The sequence below is a fragment of the Sus scrofa genome, chromosome 9 (assembly GCF_054392235.1).
Source record: "Sus scrofa isolate SSC_HxYL_T2T_F1_AM1 chromosome 9, Sscrofa_HxYL_maternal_Yorkshire_Landrace_v2.0, whole genome shotgun sequence".
NCBI classification, from domain to species: domain Eukaryota; kingdom Metazoa; phylum Chordata; class Mammalia; order Artiodactyla; family Suidae; genus Sus; species Sus scrofa.
In genome coordinates this window covers 107024189-107043403 of record NC_139391.1, presented here as the reverse complement: position 1 = coordinate 107043403, position 19215 = coordinate 107024189, and the positions used below count along the sequence as shown (strand labels likewise).

Sequence of the window (19215 nt, the reverse complement as noted above, 5' to 3'; positions counted from 1 at the left end):
ATCTGCACATTAAACTGTTTTCATTTACTTCAAGTTTTTCAGGAACCTAGTTATTAAATTAAGACCATTTGTGTTACAGAGCAAAACCTGACATTTGATAGGGCACAAGCCTTTTGTTCAGTGTTCTTACCTTCAAGCAGACTTCAAGTCTGATGTACTTTTTATATCCCATTTTCATTTGACAAGAAGGAAGTGCCATTTGTAGAAATGATGGATTTTAAGCCATTAGTGGGATATGTCTGCTTTGCAGTGTAGCAGAGCCACGTTTGAATAAGCATAAGACTGTTTTTCAAAAGAAAGTATAGAAAATATAAAGCATAATAATTTTGATGCTTAACTTTATTTTGTATAAATTTGTTTAAACATTTTGCTTATCATTTCATAGGTATTATTCAAATTTATTTCCAGTGAACATGCTGAGTTTTTTGTCAGAAACAGTTTGCTTTTTAAAAATTGGTAACCCTGTCAAACCAACTCAATTAGAGGGAAAAGGGAGAATAGCAAACAAACCAAATTCATTTACTTTCCACCAGTTATTATTTATTCTCCAGGTTGATTTGGCTCTGGATCAAAAGTGTTTCACATTTTAAATTATGACATCCTGGGAGTTCCCATTGTGGCTCAGTGGAAACAAACCCGACTAGTATCCATGAAGATGCGGGTTCAATCCCTGGCCTTGTTCATTGGGTTAAGGATCTAGCATTGCTGTGAGCTGTGGTGTAGGTTTCAGATGCTGTTCAGATTCACGTTGCTGTGGCTGTGGTGTAGGCCAGCAGCTGTGGCTCCAGTGATAAGCTCAACCCCTAGCCTGGGAACTTCCATATTTCCATATGCCACAGGTGCAGCCCTAAAAAGCAAAAAAAAAAAAAAAAAAAGACATCCAGTTTTATTCTAGCTTTTGTTGTAGGAAATTTGGAATGTACAGTTAAGTATGAAGAAGAATATTAATATCACCTATAATTTTAATAATCACCAGAGAACTGCTATTAATATTTTAGTGAATATCTTTCACCTCCTTTTAAAAATGAGTATAATTTTAAGTATACTTAATTGTTTATTCTTTTTTAAATGAAAGATAAACCTCTACTTGAAAATGGAGAAGAAACCTAACAAAAAAGAGGAACTGACACTAGTGAATAATGTTTTAAAGCTGGCTACTAAACTGCTAAAGGTAAAAATGAAATAAAAAATGGATGTAATGTAGAAAATGCTGGTCCAACATTATATCTTAGTTTTTTTATTTGTAGGTCCTACTTTGTGTTTGGTTTTCATGATTATCCAAGCTGTTTTTCACATTATATTTGAGCACATTCATGCAATTTACACTTTATTTCTCATCGAAACACTAATCGAAGTAATCCAGGTCATTTCATTTTGAAATTTTATTCACTTTTGAAATTTTAAGATTTAATAATGTTTATAGTATTGTAAGGTTGGCATCTTTGGAAATTTTTGCATCCAAGAACTTAAAATAGATTTCAAAAAAGAAAATGTTAATTTGTAATTTTTTTTTTATTTCGTACTTCTCAGAACAGTAATCTGCTTGCTTGGCCTGAGTTAGCTTAAAAACTAGTAATACGTGATGGAGTTACCACATGGTGCATCAGGTTAAAGATCCGGTGTTGTCACTGCTGTGGTTCTGGTTGCTACTGTGGCGTGGGTTTAATCTCTGACCCAGGAACTTCCACATGTCACGGGCACAGCCATAAAGAAAAAAAAAAAAAGTAGTAATGCACGATTATTGTACTTAATATGTATTACCAATAAATATTTAAATTTTCAAAGCACTTTTGGCAGCAGTCAAAAAGAATATAATTTCAGTATATCTGATCTCGTAATAACTCTTTGGAGGTGATTTAATAAAATATTTTTATCACTGCTTTGCAATATTAGTAATGCTTTTCTTTCTTAAAAGGAAAATATTCTTAAAAATCTCAATTTCTAAAAAAAAAATCTGAGTTTCTGTAACAAATTGAGTTTAATTGTTGAGTTGTTTATAAGTGTTTGTAGAATGGTGTGTAATTAGTTGTATGTCGATGCTGTGCTTAATTTTTCAGTGAACTAAAATACATTAACTGGGCGTAGACTGCACCTCACAGTCTATTAGGCATTGAAAGGTTTCAGAAGAGGTGGGTGGGTTTTTTTGATACATAAATGTTGAGTATCTTCAGAGTGTAGGCACTATGCTAGACAAGAGGAAGCTATAAACATGAGACTCGTGAGCCATTTCAGTTGGAAAGTAGAGAGAAATATAAATATAAATACAGAGCCCAACAGTGTGGTCCTTTTTGATCAAATGTAGTCTTCTAGCCAGAACCTGGGACTTAGTACAGAGAGCTTCTCTTCTCTCACTCTTCACAGCCAAAAAATTCTGGGGCCATTAACTCAACTTTTTAAGTATTTTCCTCTTCATCCCCTCTACCCTATCAATACAGCTCTAAGTCAGACCCTCATCATCTCTCATTTGAGCTTTTTATACACTGAACTCTTAATGCCTCCCTCTTTCTGGCCTTGCTGCTCTCTAGTCTGTCTGTCTGTCTGTCTGTCTTTTTTGCTTTTTAGGGCCACACCTGCAGCATATGGAGGTTCTGAGGCTAGGGGTCAAATTGGAGCTATAGCTGCTGGCCTTTGCTACAGCCACAGCAATGCCAGATCCTTAACCCACTGAATGAGCCCAGGGATTGAACCTGCATCCTAATGGATGCTAGCCTCAGATTTGTTTCTGCTGAGCCACAACTTGAACTCCTAATCTGTCCTTCTCACATGGATAGCTGACATCCTGTTCCCCCAGTTAAATTCCTTTAGTGGCAGTGTCTCAGCACAGTTTGCCTAAAGAATGATCCTTACCTAAGTAGGCAGTTTTATGAAAATGAATTACTTTTACCCTTGCACAACCTGTAGCAATTCAAAAGTGGCATGTTCTTCTGTCTAGAGAATGCCTGCTCTCCCCTACCCACTAGTTGCAGAAGCACCTTCCTCTATCACCCTCTGCCTTTTATATGACTTATTTTGTGGGACTCATAGTTGAATTACTTATTTGCATATCTATTAGACTGCAAGATCCTTCAGCACAGGGACTGAACCTTAACTTTCCAGAGCCCAGCACAGGACCTGGCATATTATAGAACAAATGTTTGAATCAGTCAATAAATTAATGAATCCAAGTATTTGGAAATTGTCTCTACGAGGACAATTTATATGTTAAAATTGGCAGAAAATTTGGCTAATTAAGTTTCTAATTCTTCTGCAAAATATACTGTTCTTGGAGTTTGCATTGTGGCTCAGCGGAAATGAATCTGACTAGCATCCATGAGGGCGCAGGTTCGATGCCTGGCCTTGCTTAGAGGGTTAAGGATCTGGTGATGCCGTGAGCTGTGGTATAGGCTTGGATCTTGTGTTGCTGTGGCTGTGACATTGGCCAGCAGCTACAGCTCCAATTCGACCCATAGCCTGGGAACCTCCATATGCTATGGGTGCAGCTCTAAAAAGACACACACACAAAAAGGTATTTTTTTTTTTCAATTTGTATTCTCATACTAAAAAATATTCTCTAACCTTGTGCTTCTAGACCAGTACTTTGTCATTCATTTGGGACAGAAATTGGAGTTATAAATTTAGGTTACAGAGTTCTTTTAAAGGAAGTTACTTTCCCCTAAAAAAAACCCTAAAACAGTTTTTTGAAACAGTGTTTCATATTGCCCTGAATATGTATTCTTTCTCCCTTCCTTCCTTTCATCCTTCCTTTCTTCTTTTCTGTCTTTCTTTTTGTGTTTTTAGGGCTGCACATGTGACGTATGGAGATTCTCAGGCTAGGAGTCTAATTGGAGCTGTAGCCACGGGCTGACACCACAGCCACAGCAACGCCAGATCCAGGCCACATCTGTGACCTACACCACAGTTTATGGCAATGCCAGATCCTTAATCCACTGAGTGAAGCCAGGGATCAAACCTGCGTCCTCATGGATACTAGTCAGATTTGTTTCCACTGAGCCAGAATGGGAACTCCTATTTATTATTTTTTTTAATTTTAATTTTTTTATTTTTCAAATGATTTTTATTTTTTCCATATAGTTGGCTTATAGTGTTGTGTCAATTTCTACTGTACAGCAAAGTGAGCCAGTCTCACACACACACACACACACACACACACACACACACACATACACACACACGTTCTTTTTCTCACATTATCCTCCATCATGTTCCATCATAAGTGACTGGATATGGTCTTCTGTGAGATAATTCTTTAATTCTGTGTGTGTGTGTGTGGCCGTGCCTGTGGCATGCGGAAGCTCCCAGGCCAGGGATCAAACCTGAGCCACAGCAGGGACAATGCCAGATCCTTAACCACTTGGCCACCAGGGAACTTCAGTTGAACTGACAAAAAAGTTTTCTTTTCCTGCCATGCTGGTGACATGTAGAAGTTCCCAGGCCAGGGATTGAACCTGCACCACAGCTGCAGCCTGAGTCACAGCAGTGACAAGTGCTGGATACCCAACCCACTGGGCCAACTGGAAACTACCAGAACATTCTACTTTTTTTATTATTTTTTTAAATTAAAGTATAGTTCATTTACAGTGTTGTGCCAATTTCCGCTATATAGCAAAGTGACCCAGTCGTACACATATATACATTCCCTTTCTTATATTTTCTTCCATCATGGTCTATCAGAAGAGACTGGGTATAGTTCCCTGTGCTGTACAGTAGGATCATTGTTTATCCATTCTAAATGTCATAATTTGCATCTACTAACCCCAAACTCCTAGTGCTTCCACTCCCTCTGCCCTCCTCCTTGGCAACTATAAGTCTGTTCTCTATTTCTGTGAGTCTCTGTTTTGTAGATGAGTTCATTTGTGCCATATTTTAGATTCCACATATAAGTGATACTATGTGGTATTTGTCTTTCTCTTTTTAACTTACTTCACTTAGTACGAGAATCTCTAGTTGCATCCATGTTAACGCAAATGGCATTATTTTGTTCTTTTTATGGCTGTTTGTGTAAGTGCACCACATCTTTTTTTTTAACTTTTTACATAATGATTTTCATTTTTTTCCATTATACCTGGTTTACAGTGTTCTGTCATTTTTCTGCTGTAAAGCATGGTGACCCAGTTACACATACATTCATTTTTCTCACATCATCATTCTCCATCATAAATGACTAGACAAATACCATATGATATCATTTATATCTGGAATCTAATATACAGCACAAATGAACTTTTCCACAGAAAAGGAAATCATGGACTTGGAGAATACCACATCTTCTTACTCCGTTCATCTGTTGATGGACATTTAGGTTGTTCCCATGTCTTGACTATTGTAAATAGTGCTGCAGTGAATTTAGGTGTTCATATATCTTTTGTAATTATAGTTTTGTTCGGATATATGCCTAGGAGTGGGCATATATTACTGGATCATATGGTAATTCTATTTTTAGTTTACTGAGAAACCTCCATACTCTTCTCCGTAGTGGTTATACCAGTTTACATTCCCACCACCAGTGCAGGAGGGTTCCCTTTGCTCCACACTTTCTGCAGCATTTGTTATTTCTAGACTTGTTAATTATGGCCATTCTGACTGGTGTGAGGTGGTACCTCATTGTAGCTTTGATTTTCATTTCTGTAAATAATTAGCGATATTGAGCATCTTTTAATGTGCCTACTGGCTGCGTGTCTCTTTGGAGAAATGTCTATTCAGGTTTTCTGCCCATTTTTCGATTGGGTTGTTTGCTTTTTTGTTGTTGACTTTTATGAGTTGTTTGTATATTTTGGAGATTTAAGCCCTTGTTGGTTTCATCATTTGCAACTGTTTTCCCCCATTCCATAGGTTGTCTTTTTGGTGCGTTTATGGTTTCCTTTGCTGTGCAAAAGCTTGTAAGTTTGATTAGGTCCCATTGGTTTTTTCTGTTTGTTTGTTTTTATTTCTATTGCCTTGGGAGACTGACCTAAGATCACATTTGTATGATTTATGTCAAAATGTTTTGCCTATGTTCTCTTCTAGGAGTTTGGTGGTGTTAAGTCTTATGTTTATGTCTTTAAGCCTTTTTGAGTTTATTTTTATGCATGGTGTGAGGGTGTATTCTAGTTTCATTGATTTACATGCCCCTGTCCAGTTCTTCCAGCACCACTTGCTGAAGAGACTTTTTCCCATTTTATATTCTTGCCTCTTTTGTTGAAGATTAATTGACTGTAGGTGTCAGAGTTTATTCCTGGGCTCTCCATTCTGTTCCATTGATCCATATGTCAGAACAGTCTGCTTTTGATTCACTTTTTTTTCTGGTTTCACTTCACATCTTCTCTCTCTTTTTTTTTCTTTTCCCCCTTGGCCACACCTGCAGCATGCAGAAGTTCCCAGGCCAGGGATTGAACCCATGCCACAGCAGTGACAGTGCTGAGTCCTTAACTGCTAGGCCACAAGGGAACTTCCTTAACTGATCATTCTTAATGAATCTGGGCTCATGGTTTTTTTTTTTTTTTTTTTTTTCTCTTCTGTTAGGAGTTGGACAGTCCCTTTAGATTATATGGGCTTACAATGAATCCACTGCTTTATAACATCACCCAAGTTGTCATATTATCAGCTGTTTCTGGTGTTATCAGTGACTTACTTGGGTTTAATTTAAAGGTAAGAGCTCACAGGTATTTTTCAATTTCTTAGTGCCCTATTTGCATTTTTGTGACATTTATTTTACCTTTGCACTCTTGAAATCGCACATGTACAGTAATAGAGTCGTTTTGATTATATTGTATACAATTAGTGAAAATAATTTCGCTTATAATTTTAGAAAATGATAAATATTCTTGGCTTATAATACTGATGAAACTCCTGATTTATAACAGTAGTCATTACAAATGGTCCTTATGTATAGGATAAGTCGAGGTATTTATTTTTATTCATATGTAATCCGAATCTAGGTGATAAAAAAGAAGAAAAAAAGAGACCTTTTTCCGGTCGTGGCCAAAGTTTTGCTATTTATTTATATCGCAGTGCGTATATCGTCCAACATGTGCAATGCTGTTAGTGAATAAGGTGTAGACTATTCATATTAACAAGTAGTACATGTATATTGCCATTTCCCAGTAAAAGAAAGCAAGAGAAATCTGATTTTCACTTTTTTATTTAAGGTGAATTCTTCCTAAAGTTAAAAGAATAAAGGAATTTAACATAGTAGAACCCATCCTTGTTTATGGATGAAATTTAGATTAAAAAACAGTATTATATGATATAATTTACTAAGTTGCAATATCAAAACTGGCTCTAATGGTCACTACTTCTGTTATTTTTTCACTAGCTGTGGAAGATTAAATCATGACAATTCAGAGAAAAGAAGATGTAGCCTCTTTTCCAGAATAAGAGTACCAACTAAACTGCCTGAAAGCAGTCACTGACTCTTTGCTTCAGGAGTCTCAGCTGGGAAATTGAAGTGTTTACATCAGACTGTCTTGTGCAATTCTTATATTTATTTCACGTGTTCACTGTTTTTTACATTTATTTTAGTCTTTATATTTTATTTTTAGTATTGATGTACTTAGTTGTTGAAAGGGTGATGAAACTGATATCCTTATACTTGAGATCCTGGTAATTGTTCATAAATAATTGACAAAATAACAAATCTTGAGAACAGAAGCCATTGCTAAGCACTGTTTCTCCATCAATGCCGTGACTTGCCTTACTTGAGGAAAACTTCTTTAACTTTGGAATCTTGCATTGGATTCAACTAAACATATAAAGCATTTTCTTCAGTAAATCAAGATCCAGTCAGGGTTTCTTTTGAATTATTTTAGAACAATGCCAGGATCTAAAATGATTAAGCTGCAGTTTAAGCACCCTTCAGTATTAATATATATGGTATTACACAACAGGTCAACAAGTGCTCTTTGATGATGAAACTCTTAATAGAGCAATAATTGTAAATGGTTACCATACTGTAAGATATTTTGATAAAAATTACCTAGTAATAATTGTATTTATTTGAAACACTGGGCTGTTTGCACAGCTCCTACTGTGCATGCTCAAAATGTGCACTTTTTTAAATTGTTACTTTTAATGCGTATCTTTATATGGGATATGTTATAGTGTACTAGGGCATGATATGGTATCCTTTTGAGTGAGGTATATACTCATCTCACAAGTGAAGTGCCTATTGATATTACTAAAGTACATTATGTTTACTCAAGTAAAATAATTTTCTCCCCATGGTACACTATAATGTATGCTATTCATACCACACTCAATGAACAACTTAAGAATAAGGTTAAGAACCGATAAAATATTTCTCAGATTGCTAGTTGTAAAACTATATCTGAATTTTCAGGAAAAAATAGCTATAGCTTGCAAATTCTATCCTCTAAACTTAATCTGGTACATCTCCCCCCTCAACCCCCAATTATATAAGGGCTATTTTAGATGCTTTTAACCTAGAAAGTTAACCCCCTCCTCCTCCCAAATTGTTTGCCAAGTGTCCAAATGAGAACTTATCATGTTGGCATGTTAGGTAAATAGAGCGAATATGATGGTATCTTACATTGGGCCTTGATTTTAGGTGGTTATATTTGTACAATCAAGAAATTTTAGGAGTTACATGAATTATGAAATGTTTTCGCAACTTTTTTTTTTTTTAAACTGGGTGTCTAGTTTCTAAAACAGAATTTATTTGAAACAATCCTGAATTTTCTCGGTGCAAGATGTATCATGTTGAATATCCTCACATTTTTTACCATGTTTTAGGGAATTTAAAATAATTAATTGTAAATGATTTATTTGGTACAGTTGTAATCCCCAAATTATAATCTTAAGATCAGGAATGTGTAGAGAACAGAGCCATGTTGTAATATCACTTTGCTCTCACCATTCCTTTTGATCAGCCTCAATTCAGCCTCATTGTGTAGTTTATTTTCTTTCCATAGAAAATAACAAGAGCATTTTGTTTTCTTTGCCTGTGTTCTAATATGTTTAATAATGACCAAAGTGCATTCTGAGTTTTTTCAAGGAATGTATTACTGGAGCTTTAAGAACATACTTATTTTCTCCTGTGAAAAATTAGGCTTTGTCTGATGTGTTTCTTCTTCCTCTATTGTCTAATGTTGAGGTTGTTTTTAGGAATTATATTTTATAAACTTTTTCAAAATAAGGTACATAACTATACAGAACTTACCATTTTGCACAGAATATATCGAATATATTTTGAGAAAAAAGTACAGCATGAGTTCTGTTAGGAAGAAAGAATGAAACTATTGTATCTCACCAAAAAAAAAAAAAAAGCTTATTTCAGAATGGAAATATTTTTGAGAAAAGTAGCTGAGTAAACTGATTTAGGAAAATGCTTGTTTTTGATTGAAGTTCATTTTAACTTAGAGTTGGGAGTTGATTTATTGAGTACAGTGTACCTCTCAACAACGTATTAATAATATGTTGAATTTTGTCACTAATATGGGAAGTAGGATACTAAAAGGAAAAAGTTGTCATTTAAAGTAATTTCAGAATATTAATGGGACTGGTTTCAAAGCAGAAAAATTGACATTGCTGCCTTTAAGAATACCATGAATGTAAGAAACTGAAAATGTAACATGTTCCAGAATATAGAAAAGGCAGTTCAGAGATAGACTTGTGGCAAATGTTGTGTGTTAACTGTTGTTTCTTTGCCACATGTGTCATACTTGAAAGTTTGAACAGCAGTTTTAAAATAAAATATTCTATGACTGACAAGAGTTAAACTGGAAGTGGTTTTTTTTTTAATTTTCAAGTCATACACATTTTTGCGGTAATTTTGTACTTACTGTAGCATGAACTGTAGGTATAACTATTAGATTTGAGAGGAGTGGGGATATATTTTTAAAACTTTCCAACATTTCAAATTTTAAAATTCTCAGGACATGAAAGAAGAATGTGTACACAGGCCTTTCATCACCAAAATGTTGTAACATCATTAATGTTTGTTTGCTTGTTTGTCTCCATTCAAATACAGAAAACTGATATATAGCCTGGGATATTATAATTCATTGTCAAAAGGGTGTTCTTAATCGAGCGATTTTGTGCATGAATTCAGCACAAGAGATCATGGCCAACAGTAACATGGGTAAGCATTCTAATATTTCTATTACCTGATTGGTATGTGTTCATAGGACTTAATCAGTGACTATAAATTTAAGTGCACCTTCAAACTTACTTTAAGCTTAGAATTGGCTTCAGACTTAGAAATAGAGCAGTGAGACTTGCATCTCTTTAATTTGCTATAGCCCTTAGAAAACTAATTCTCAACCTGTTTTTCTCCCAAGCGTATAAGAAAGATACCACAGGAGTTCCCATTGCGGTTCAGCGGTTAACAAACCCGACTAGCATCCATGAGGACGTGGGTTTAATTCCTGGCTTCACTCAGTGGTTTAAGGATCTGGCATTGCCATGAGCTGTGGTGTAGGTCGCAGACGCAGCTTGGATTCCTTGTTGCTGTGGCTGTGGGGTAGGCCAGCGGCTACAGCTCCAATTGGACCCCTAGCCTGGGAATCTTCATATCCCACAGTGCCTACTTTCTGGGGAGTAGACTACAGATCTAGGATGTGGTACAGGTATACTTTCACAAAAGTGTTTTCTAAGTGATTTTTAAAATTTGTTCCCCCATCACTTCTCACTGCTTTGAGAATTACTGTCTTGAGATCAGAAATTTTAGAGGATGTAATTTCCATGAGATTTTAACTACATTCACTGTAATATTCTCAGCACATAAAATAATGCCTAGGAGTTCCCATTGTGGCTCAGCAGGTCAAAAACCCAACATAGTACCCGTGAGGATGTGGTTCGATTCATGGCATCTCTCGGTGGGTTGAGGATACTGCATTACTGCAGTGCAGCGTAGGTTACAGATGTGTGGTTGTGGCATAGGCCAGCAGCTGCAGCTCCAATTTGACCCCTAGGCCAGGAACTTCCTATGCCACAGGTGTGGCTGTAAAAATGAGTAACTAAAATAGTGCCCAATCTCGGTCTGTTTACTGAATAAATAATGAATGAGTGAATGAATGACCTGAGTTAAATAGGACCTAGACACCATCTAGTCCAAAGTCCTCACTTTACAAGATAAAAAAAACTGAAGTCCCAAAACAGGTTAAAAAGCTTGCTCAGGTTCCACAACTAGAACCCACTCTCTCCTTTATTCCCTTTGAAGAAGTATTCTGTAGTGGCACCTCTGTACCTCTTGACTGATCAAAATACTTAATCGTAGGAAAACATTCTGTGGAGAACAAAGATATTGATAAATCTGTCCATATTTATAGTGAGGTCATATATAAACTAATAAGCTTTTAGCAGTAGGAAAAAATGAGAATGCATTTGACAGCTTCCCTATTGAGATCTCTTGCGGCGTGACCTGTTAAAAAGAACACTTGCTTTGGAGTCAGACTTGTTTTACATTCTTGGGCAAATACTTAACCTCTGTGAACTCTGGTTTTTTCAGCTGTAAATTATTGACAGTTATGCCTATTTTGCAGGACTTTTAGGAGGATTAATAAGATAACGTGTAAAGCATCTAGCTCAGGAACTGACATGTATTGCTTGTGCAGAAAGGTTGGTTCTGTTCCTCTCCAAGAAAGTAATGGCCTGGGACAGCTAACAAAAATTTCCTAGCTAAGCATTCATATTACCTGAGATATCAGGACTTCCCGTGTGGCTCACAACATATTACCTGAGATATCGTATGCATCCCTCCTGAGTATGAGACATAACTAAGACTCATACTTCATACACACTGTCCTATGTGAAGAATTCTTTTACAAGGACTTGATGTTTAATTCCTTTTTTTCATAAGCAGCCATGCTAAAATGTGAAAGTGTTCTCATTATTTTATTTTTCTACATATTGTATCCAATTATGAACAACTTTGCTAAATTCTCAGGTGCACATTCTATTCGTATCATTTCATTTTTAGATCTTTGTCTCACTTATATGTAGATTCCCTCACTAGTAACACCACAGACTCTTTGTATCTTCTGTGTGGTCTCAACCTTCTGTTGTCTGTTCACTGTTCATGCTTTGGATTGCTGGACAACATCTGACTTGACTTTCTACAAATGCTTATCAAATGTTACTGGAATCTCTGAGTCCTGTCTTTGGCAGTGTTTTTTCTTGAGTCAACCTTTGGTTCACTTACATGTTCCCTACAATGGCACTTCCAAGCCTCCTTTGTCATCCTTGAGCTCCTAATCCCTCTCATCCCATAACCATCAGCATTTTTTTTTTCTATGACTCTACCAAATAGATAAACATCATCACACATAAATTGTGTTTTCTTCTCTCTTTTCATTTCTGTGGAAGGGATGTTGCTGTCTGAGGCCAGCTCTCTGTCGATGGTAAGGATTCTGTCACTGCCCTCCTGTGGGACACCTCCTCACTTTCCCCCTGCCATCATCTTCCAGTCTTTCCTTTTCTGATTTTATGTTATAAACCATTTAGATGTCAGTGAGAGGTGCTTGAATTTAAAGTATGAGGGCTCTTATTTAATACTTATGGATTAGATGCAACCACTGAGTGGCACTGTGAGGGCTTGCTATACTCTAGGCCCTCTTCTGACGTTTGAACAAAGCAGGAAGTTGCTTTTTTTTTTTTTAGGGCCACACCTGTGGCGTGTGGAAGTTGCAGTGCCAGATCCCAGCTGCATCTGCGACCTACACCTCAGCTTGTGGCAACGCCAGATCATTAACGCACTGATCAGGCCTCGATATTGAATCTGCATCTTTATGGACACTAGTTGGGTTCATTCCCTCTGAGCCACAGTAGGAACTCCAGAAGTTGCTTCTTGATGTTCGTCAAGCTTTGTTGGGCTATATTACTTTCTTTCTCTTGGCCACAGCTGAATGACTCAGTGATTGGTGCCTGGCCATACAGCCACCAGCCATCTTATGCCCTCAAGGAACCCATGAAACCAGCTGGCACAAGAGCTTTGCCTGGTAGAGGCTTCCCATCCTTGATGGTGACATGCTGACCCAATCAAAGTCTCTGTCACTGCAAGTTTGAGCCAGGACACAGGGTAAGCAGGAAGAGTTGCTAGAAAAGCAGAGGCCCTAAAGAAGCCATGAAAGTAGAAAGAAAGTAGTGATACCACTATCTCACAGAGGGAGAAGAAAGAAGCAGAAACTGCCCAAAACTGTCAGAGGCAGCTGTGCTGTTAGATGATTAAAGCTACACTCAGACTGTTGTAGCTTTATCTTGTGTCCTGAATCATGAGGCCAGTTGTGCCCATTTATCCCTATGATAAATTCATCACCTGAAGCAACCAAAGGGTGACTCTCAACCTGGACAAGCCTCATACCTTTGACTGGCTGTTTAATCTTAAGCCATTTTTCTTCCCTAATTACCTCTCCCTCTGTATCTTTCTACTCCTATGTAGGTGTAGTACTTAGCTGTCTCTGCTGTCTACCCTTTCAGCGTATTTAGGTCTCCGTTTTTAACAAAAGAGTAAATCTCAGGGCTAAGAGTTTTGATTGTTCCTTTTTATAATATTCAGTTCTGTGTATTCCACAATGATTGGAAATATGAGTGGCTTGGTTTTTTGTTTTTTAAAGCTAAATCTAACTCTTTGTGCTAAATTTAATCATTGACTTTCTGTAGCTATTTAATAATCTCCTTGACAGATTTTTAGGAGTTTGGGATTGTCTTTGTCAAATTCTCTTAACAAGTTTTGATCAATTATTTATATATGAGAATTTCTTGTTTTCCTAACCTTGTTGCTAAGAGATATGCTTTAAAGCAAAATAGACTTGTTGTCAAAGGCTATGACCAATTTTCACCCCTTGGGATATATATCCAGTGTTTGCAAATGCATTTACTTATTTTTGCGTGGAAATGCAGACTTCGAGTTGGCAGTTTTCCTGCCTTCTATTTATACCCTTCCTCTTGCTCTCAGCCAGAATTTACTGGGTCAGTTGAGTGGTGCTAAAAGATTCTTATAACGTGAATTCTACTGTTTGGGAAAAGATGTTAGGGTAAGAGGCTAGTCTAGCAAATACGTGAAACAGAGCAAGTACTTTTAACATTGCAATTTTAGTCAGTTTTTTCTTTTCATCCATTCCATGAATAGTATTTGAATATTGTGTTTTAGGCACTGAGTAGGTACTAGGGATATAGAAATTAAAATGTAGTCCCTCCTTTCATTTAACTTGGAGGCTGGAAGGCCAGTATATTTGTGCAAACAAATTTTAGCTTGTGGAGAGTTCATGCTGTAATGGATTTGCCAGCATAAGTGTCACATGCAAGCAGTTTAGTATGGCTGGAGAAGATGATGTTTATAGGCAAGGGATGGAAGATAATGCTAGCAGATGACTTTGTGAAGCCAAGGAATTTGAATTTTATTCTCAAAGATTAGGACTGCCTAGTATAATTCTGGCATGTCGTAGTTGTTTGGTAAATATTAAACTGAAGTACCATATTCTTTACTTGGACACTTAGTGAACAACTCCAGACTGAGAATTAATTTTTTAACTTAAAATTTTAGTCCATATTAAATCTATGCTAGAGTTATATGTAATTTTTAAAAAACTGGCATGACACAAATTTGTATCCAAGAATATTTTAAAATTAAATTCACTTTCTCCATGCTTGGGTGATAGAGTTATTTTTAATAATTATTTGCAAAGTGAATTTATTTTTTTTAACTACAGAGTAGTGCAACTCATCTGCACTGTGATAAAGATCCTGGAAACTGGAATCAGGCAGAGTTGGGATTCTTTGCAGCGTACGGTGACCATGGGCAAGTTATTTAGCTTCCCTAAACCTCATCTGTAAAATGAGGTGGATAGCTGCTGCCACCGGAGCCTGAAGTGGTTCTTGTGAGTATAAAATTAGAGAAGATCCTTGTAAATTAGAGTGTGCATTGAGCACCTACTCAAAAGACTATCAAGATTTCAGTATGTTTTGTTTGGAGGAGCCCCTCCTCACTAGATGTACACAAAATCCCATAGGATTCAGCTAGTACCAGGAAACTATGGAAGTGGCCTGGTCCCCATTCTCTGGTGGAAGCAATTCCTCCATTCTGGTGCTTCTGCCTGGCTAGTGCCTCCTGTGTCTTTTGGGTACAGATGCTCCAGTCAGCTCAGAGATGCTCCCCACAGAGGTCTCCCCCGCCCCACCCCGAGGCCGACCGCAGGTTTAGCCTCAAGACTCTCACCTCTGCTTCAGGGCCTCAGATATCAGTGCCCATCTGCTTCCATAAATGCCCCCACCACTGTGCTCCATTGCACATCTGCAGTCTGTCTGGAGGATGAGCCTCTCTCCCAACAACTCCCACCTCTTCATTTTCCAGTCATTGCTCTCAATCCATCAGATTTCCAAACCAAAGCCTGACTGAGGAGTTGTCTTGTAGGCCTTGTCAGCTTCTCTTTTCAGCCCAGAAACTCCAAAAGCAATGATACCCATGGACAGGAGAGACTCAAGCTCGGAATAGGATTGTGTGACTGTCTTCTTGGAATAGTGGAAGGGAAAACATCACTCCTCCTTTTGAGTCTCTTCCAGCAGCAGATATCCCAAATAATCATGCCAATTAGGAAGAGAGCTTAGATGGGCGCCTGGCATATAGTCATCTCACAATAACTGTTAACTATTAGCATTATTATTTTTATTAGCATCCCTTTTGGATAATAGGCAAAGACTCAGAGTAATCTCAGTAACTTAAATTATCCAACTAGAAAAGTAACTAGAGAAACTGAAGCTGTGTAAAGAAAGAAAGCTAAATTGTTAAAGGGATGAAAAAAATCAGGCTTTGGGAGAAAGCACTTGGATTACTCAACACGGAAAAAAATTACTCAAATTAACAAAAATTACTCAAGATAACAAAATTACTAAAATGAAAAAAATCGAAGGCTCACATTTGTCTTTGAGCATGTGACAGCTTATGGTGCAGTCCCTAATCAGCTGTTCTTCATCAACCCCAGAATTTAAAGCAACAGGTAGTAACTTGAATTGTGAGATTTTGGCAAGTCACACACACACACAAAAGGTATCAAACAAAAAGCATCAAATACTTACTCAACCCAGAATGTTAGTAGAAGCTGTGAATGCCCCGACTCTAGATGTGCTTCAGGCAGTTGCAGGGGCCACCTGCTTGGAAACAAGGACTGGCGTAGTTGATGCATCAGGTCCTCAACATTATGATGATTCTACCCATCAGTGTAGAATGATACTGTGTAGACTACATTGTCGCTTCATGGCTGACCCCAAAAATCATGTTTTCTCATCTGTGATGGAGCATTTCCATCTCAGTTGAATAGTCAGGAGATTTGGCATGAAGGAAGGTCCTGCTCTGCGTATCAGGAACCTAGCAAGGTTCATATCTTTGCTTTTAGGCTGATTTCCTAGGGGATCTGTAGTAGCCATTTACTCTATCTGAATAAAGATGGGACAGAATTAGAATAATTTGATCTGTTCCCATTGAGCTTTACCATTCTGAGACTTTTTTCTTTTACATTTTCTTTTCCTACTGCTAATGAGCAATAGAATTAAAAATCTTTTTATTCTCAGAGAGTAGACTGTGATTGTAATTTCCTAATAGAAATACTCAATTTACAAGCATCTTGTTTTTAACAGGCAATTCAGAAAGATTATCTTGTGGAGAAATTTAGGTGCTTCGCTATTCTAACAAAAGTCTCTTTTAAACAGTTCTAATTTAAGGGAAGCTATTTTTCATGGGACTGGTAATTTAGAACACTTTGGTTTGTTATTGTGGCCCATCTCTTTAGCAAATTAGGCTTTTTCACTTCTCCCAAATGAGCTTTCATTTGTTTGGAGTTGGTAGGATTAAGCTGTCGCACTTTTAAACAAAGCCTTGATGTCAAGACAAGACACTCTTCAGGTTTTACTAATTTTTTGAAATCAGTCTGTTTTGATTCAGCCATTTTGCTGTCTGCCCATGGAGTTAACCAGATTGTATCTCAATAGCAGGCCCTTATTTTAAAACTCTAGGAAGGTAAGTTTCTTTTTCCATTGATCTTCCACCCATACCTAAAATGCAGTTCAGAATGGCAACTCCTTTCTTACTTTCTGTGGGATTACCTCATTCTAAATAGGTGAATCTCAGGATTGAGAGACAGGATCTTGACTCGTTTCCATGTTCTAATCCCTGCGAGGCATTGGCCTCTGAATGCCATCTTGCCAGAGAGCAAGAAAACCTCTGCACTTGGCTCTTTGTGCATTGTTTAGTCTGACCTTCTGTTTACAACTTACTTTTACCTTCCTCTTTAAGCACCTTACTAAAATGTTAGATAGGCACATAATGTAAGTCACCTTAAACCGGCCTCCATAATGGAACATCACTTCTGTATAGCTAGGTTGTAAGCTGCTCTTCAAAACAAAGTCTGTCTTAACCATTTTCATAGGTTCCAAAGCAGGTAGTGTAGGTCTTTGAACATACTTACTCACCGAAGGGAGGATGAAGAGTGAGCAGCAGAGCGAAACCAAAAAGTTTATTAAGAGTGTGATATCTTCACGATGGGCTCAACCCTAACTGCATGTTACAGTAACCTGGACACTTAAAAGAAAACCTGACATCTTTGTCCCACTCCTGAGAGCCTGAGAAGAGAATCTTTTTTGACGACTGCCCCCCAACACTAGTTACTCTTGGGTAGTCAGAATTGTTGTCATTAAAACATTGGTCAACATTATCAAAAACATTTAGACAGTGATGAAGAAAGACACTGTCACTGGGTACATGATTGCAGAGGCTATAACAAATATGTCTTCTATGTTAGTAACTTAAAATTTTGTATCCTAAATAATGTACCACTTTTTTCTATCTTTATTAGTTTTTTGGCACTTCTCTCACCCAAGATCTTGTTGATCCCTGTTAGATGCTGGCAGCACGAGTAAGTAATATTCTTCCTGCCTCGGGGACTTAGATTGATGATATGTTAAGACAGAATATGTCATCTGAATGGTGTCAGTGACATTTAGCCCCTATCTGCTTCCCTGAGTGCCCATCTGTGGTACACAGGTAAAGCAAGTCTTTTAGATACTTTGTTTCAAGATGATATTTATTTTTTATTTATTATTATTATTATCATCATCATCATCATCACTATTATTATTTTGCTTCTAGGGCTGCAGCTATGGCATGTGGAAGTTCCTAGGCAAGGGCTCAAATCAGAGCTGTAGCTACCAGCCTACATTACAGCCCCATCAATGCCAGACTGCCTTCTTCACCTTGTCACAGATTCTTTATGGTCAGCTATGCCATGAGAGTTGCCTACATCCCCATTGATAATTTAACTCTTTTACAAAACTGAACAATATAAATCACCAATTGTCAGTGTGTGGTTCAGGGTATTCTGAGGGTTCCCAAGATTCTTTCAGGGGCTGCAAGGTGAAAATCATGTATTGATGAAAGATTCATCAGAGTATAATATAGACCAGGGTATTTTGACGTAACAGTATAAAATGTATAAGGTATGGTTTCAGATTCCACCCAGTGATGTTCCCTTTAAGAAACCACATGCCAAGATTTGGTATAGTATTAAAAAAGAATATTCATGATTATCAGAAACGGCTAGTAAAATGTATCTCTTTTCCAACAACGCATCTGTGTAAAGCTGTTTTTATTTTTTTCATATATATAACCAAAATAGCATATCAAAGCAAGATAAAAAGAAGCGTATATGAGAATATAGCTGCCTTTTTTGTTTTCTAACGTCTTTGTTGAAGAATAAACTGCACATGTGTAAAGTCTACAGTTTAATAAGTTTTGGCTTATATGTATACCATAAAACCTCATCATAATCAATTTAATGCACAGATCTATTTTTTTGGTAAGTTTCTTCATGTTCTTTTGTATTCATTCATTCTTGCACTTTTCAGCACTACTTTCCTGTCCCATTCCTTGATGAACATTGACCTGCTTTCTGTCATTATAAAGTAGTTTATCCTTCTTAGAATTTTATATAAATGAAATTGTATTCACTTTTTGTCAAACTCTTTCACCTCGCTTAATTATTTTGATATTTATCTATGTTATAGTATGTATCAATAGTCCATTCTTTTTTTGGAAAATAGTATTTCATTGTATTGATATGCCATGATTCGTTTATCACCTTTTGAACATTTGGGTTTCTATTTCTGGTTATTACAAGTAAAGCTGCTATGAATATTCATGTACAATTCTTTGCTCAGATATAAGCTTTTTTTTTCTCTTGGTAGCTACTTAGGAGTGAAATGACTGGGTTGTATAGTAGATAGATGTTTAATTTT

The 19215-nt window shown here is 37.0% G+C and overlaps 1 protein-coding gene across 5 annotated transcripts in view; it reads left to right on the top strand.

The window, feature by feature from the left end:
• PHTF2 (putative homeodomain transcription factor 2) overlaps positions 1–9713 on the top strand; it is a 127433-nt gene extending 117720 nt beyond the window's left edge. For all 5 annotated transcript variants that reach the window (XM_084977348.1, XM_084977345.1, XM_084977347.1 and 2 more), the window contains 3 exons: positions 1076–1171; positions 6499–6624; positions 7292–9713. In XM_084977348.1, coding sequence (XP_084833474.1) covers positions 1076–1171; positions 6499–6624; positions 7292–7312 — 243 coding nt within the window. In that variant the 3' untranslated portion in view covers positions 7313–9713. The remainder of the gene's footprint in view (positions 1–1075; positions 1172–6498; positions 6625–7291) is intronic.
• Positions 9714–19215: the final 9502 nt, after the last annotated feature.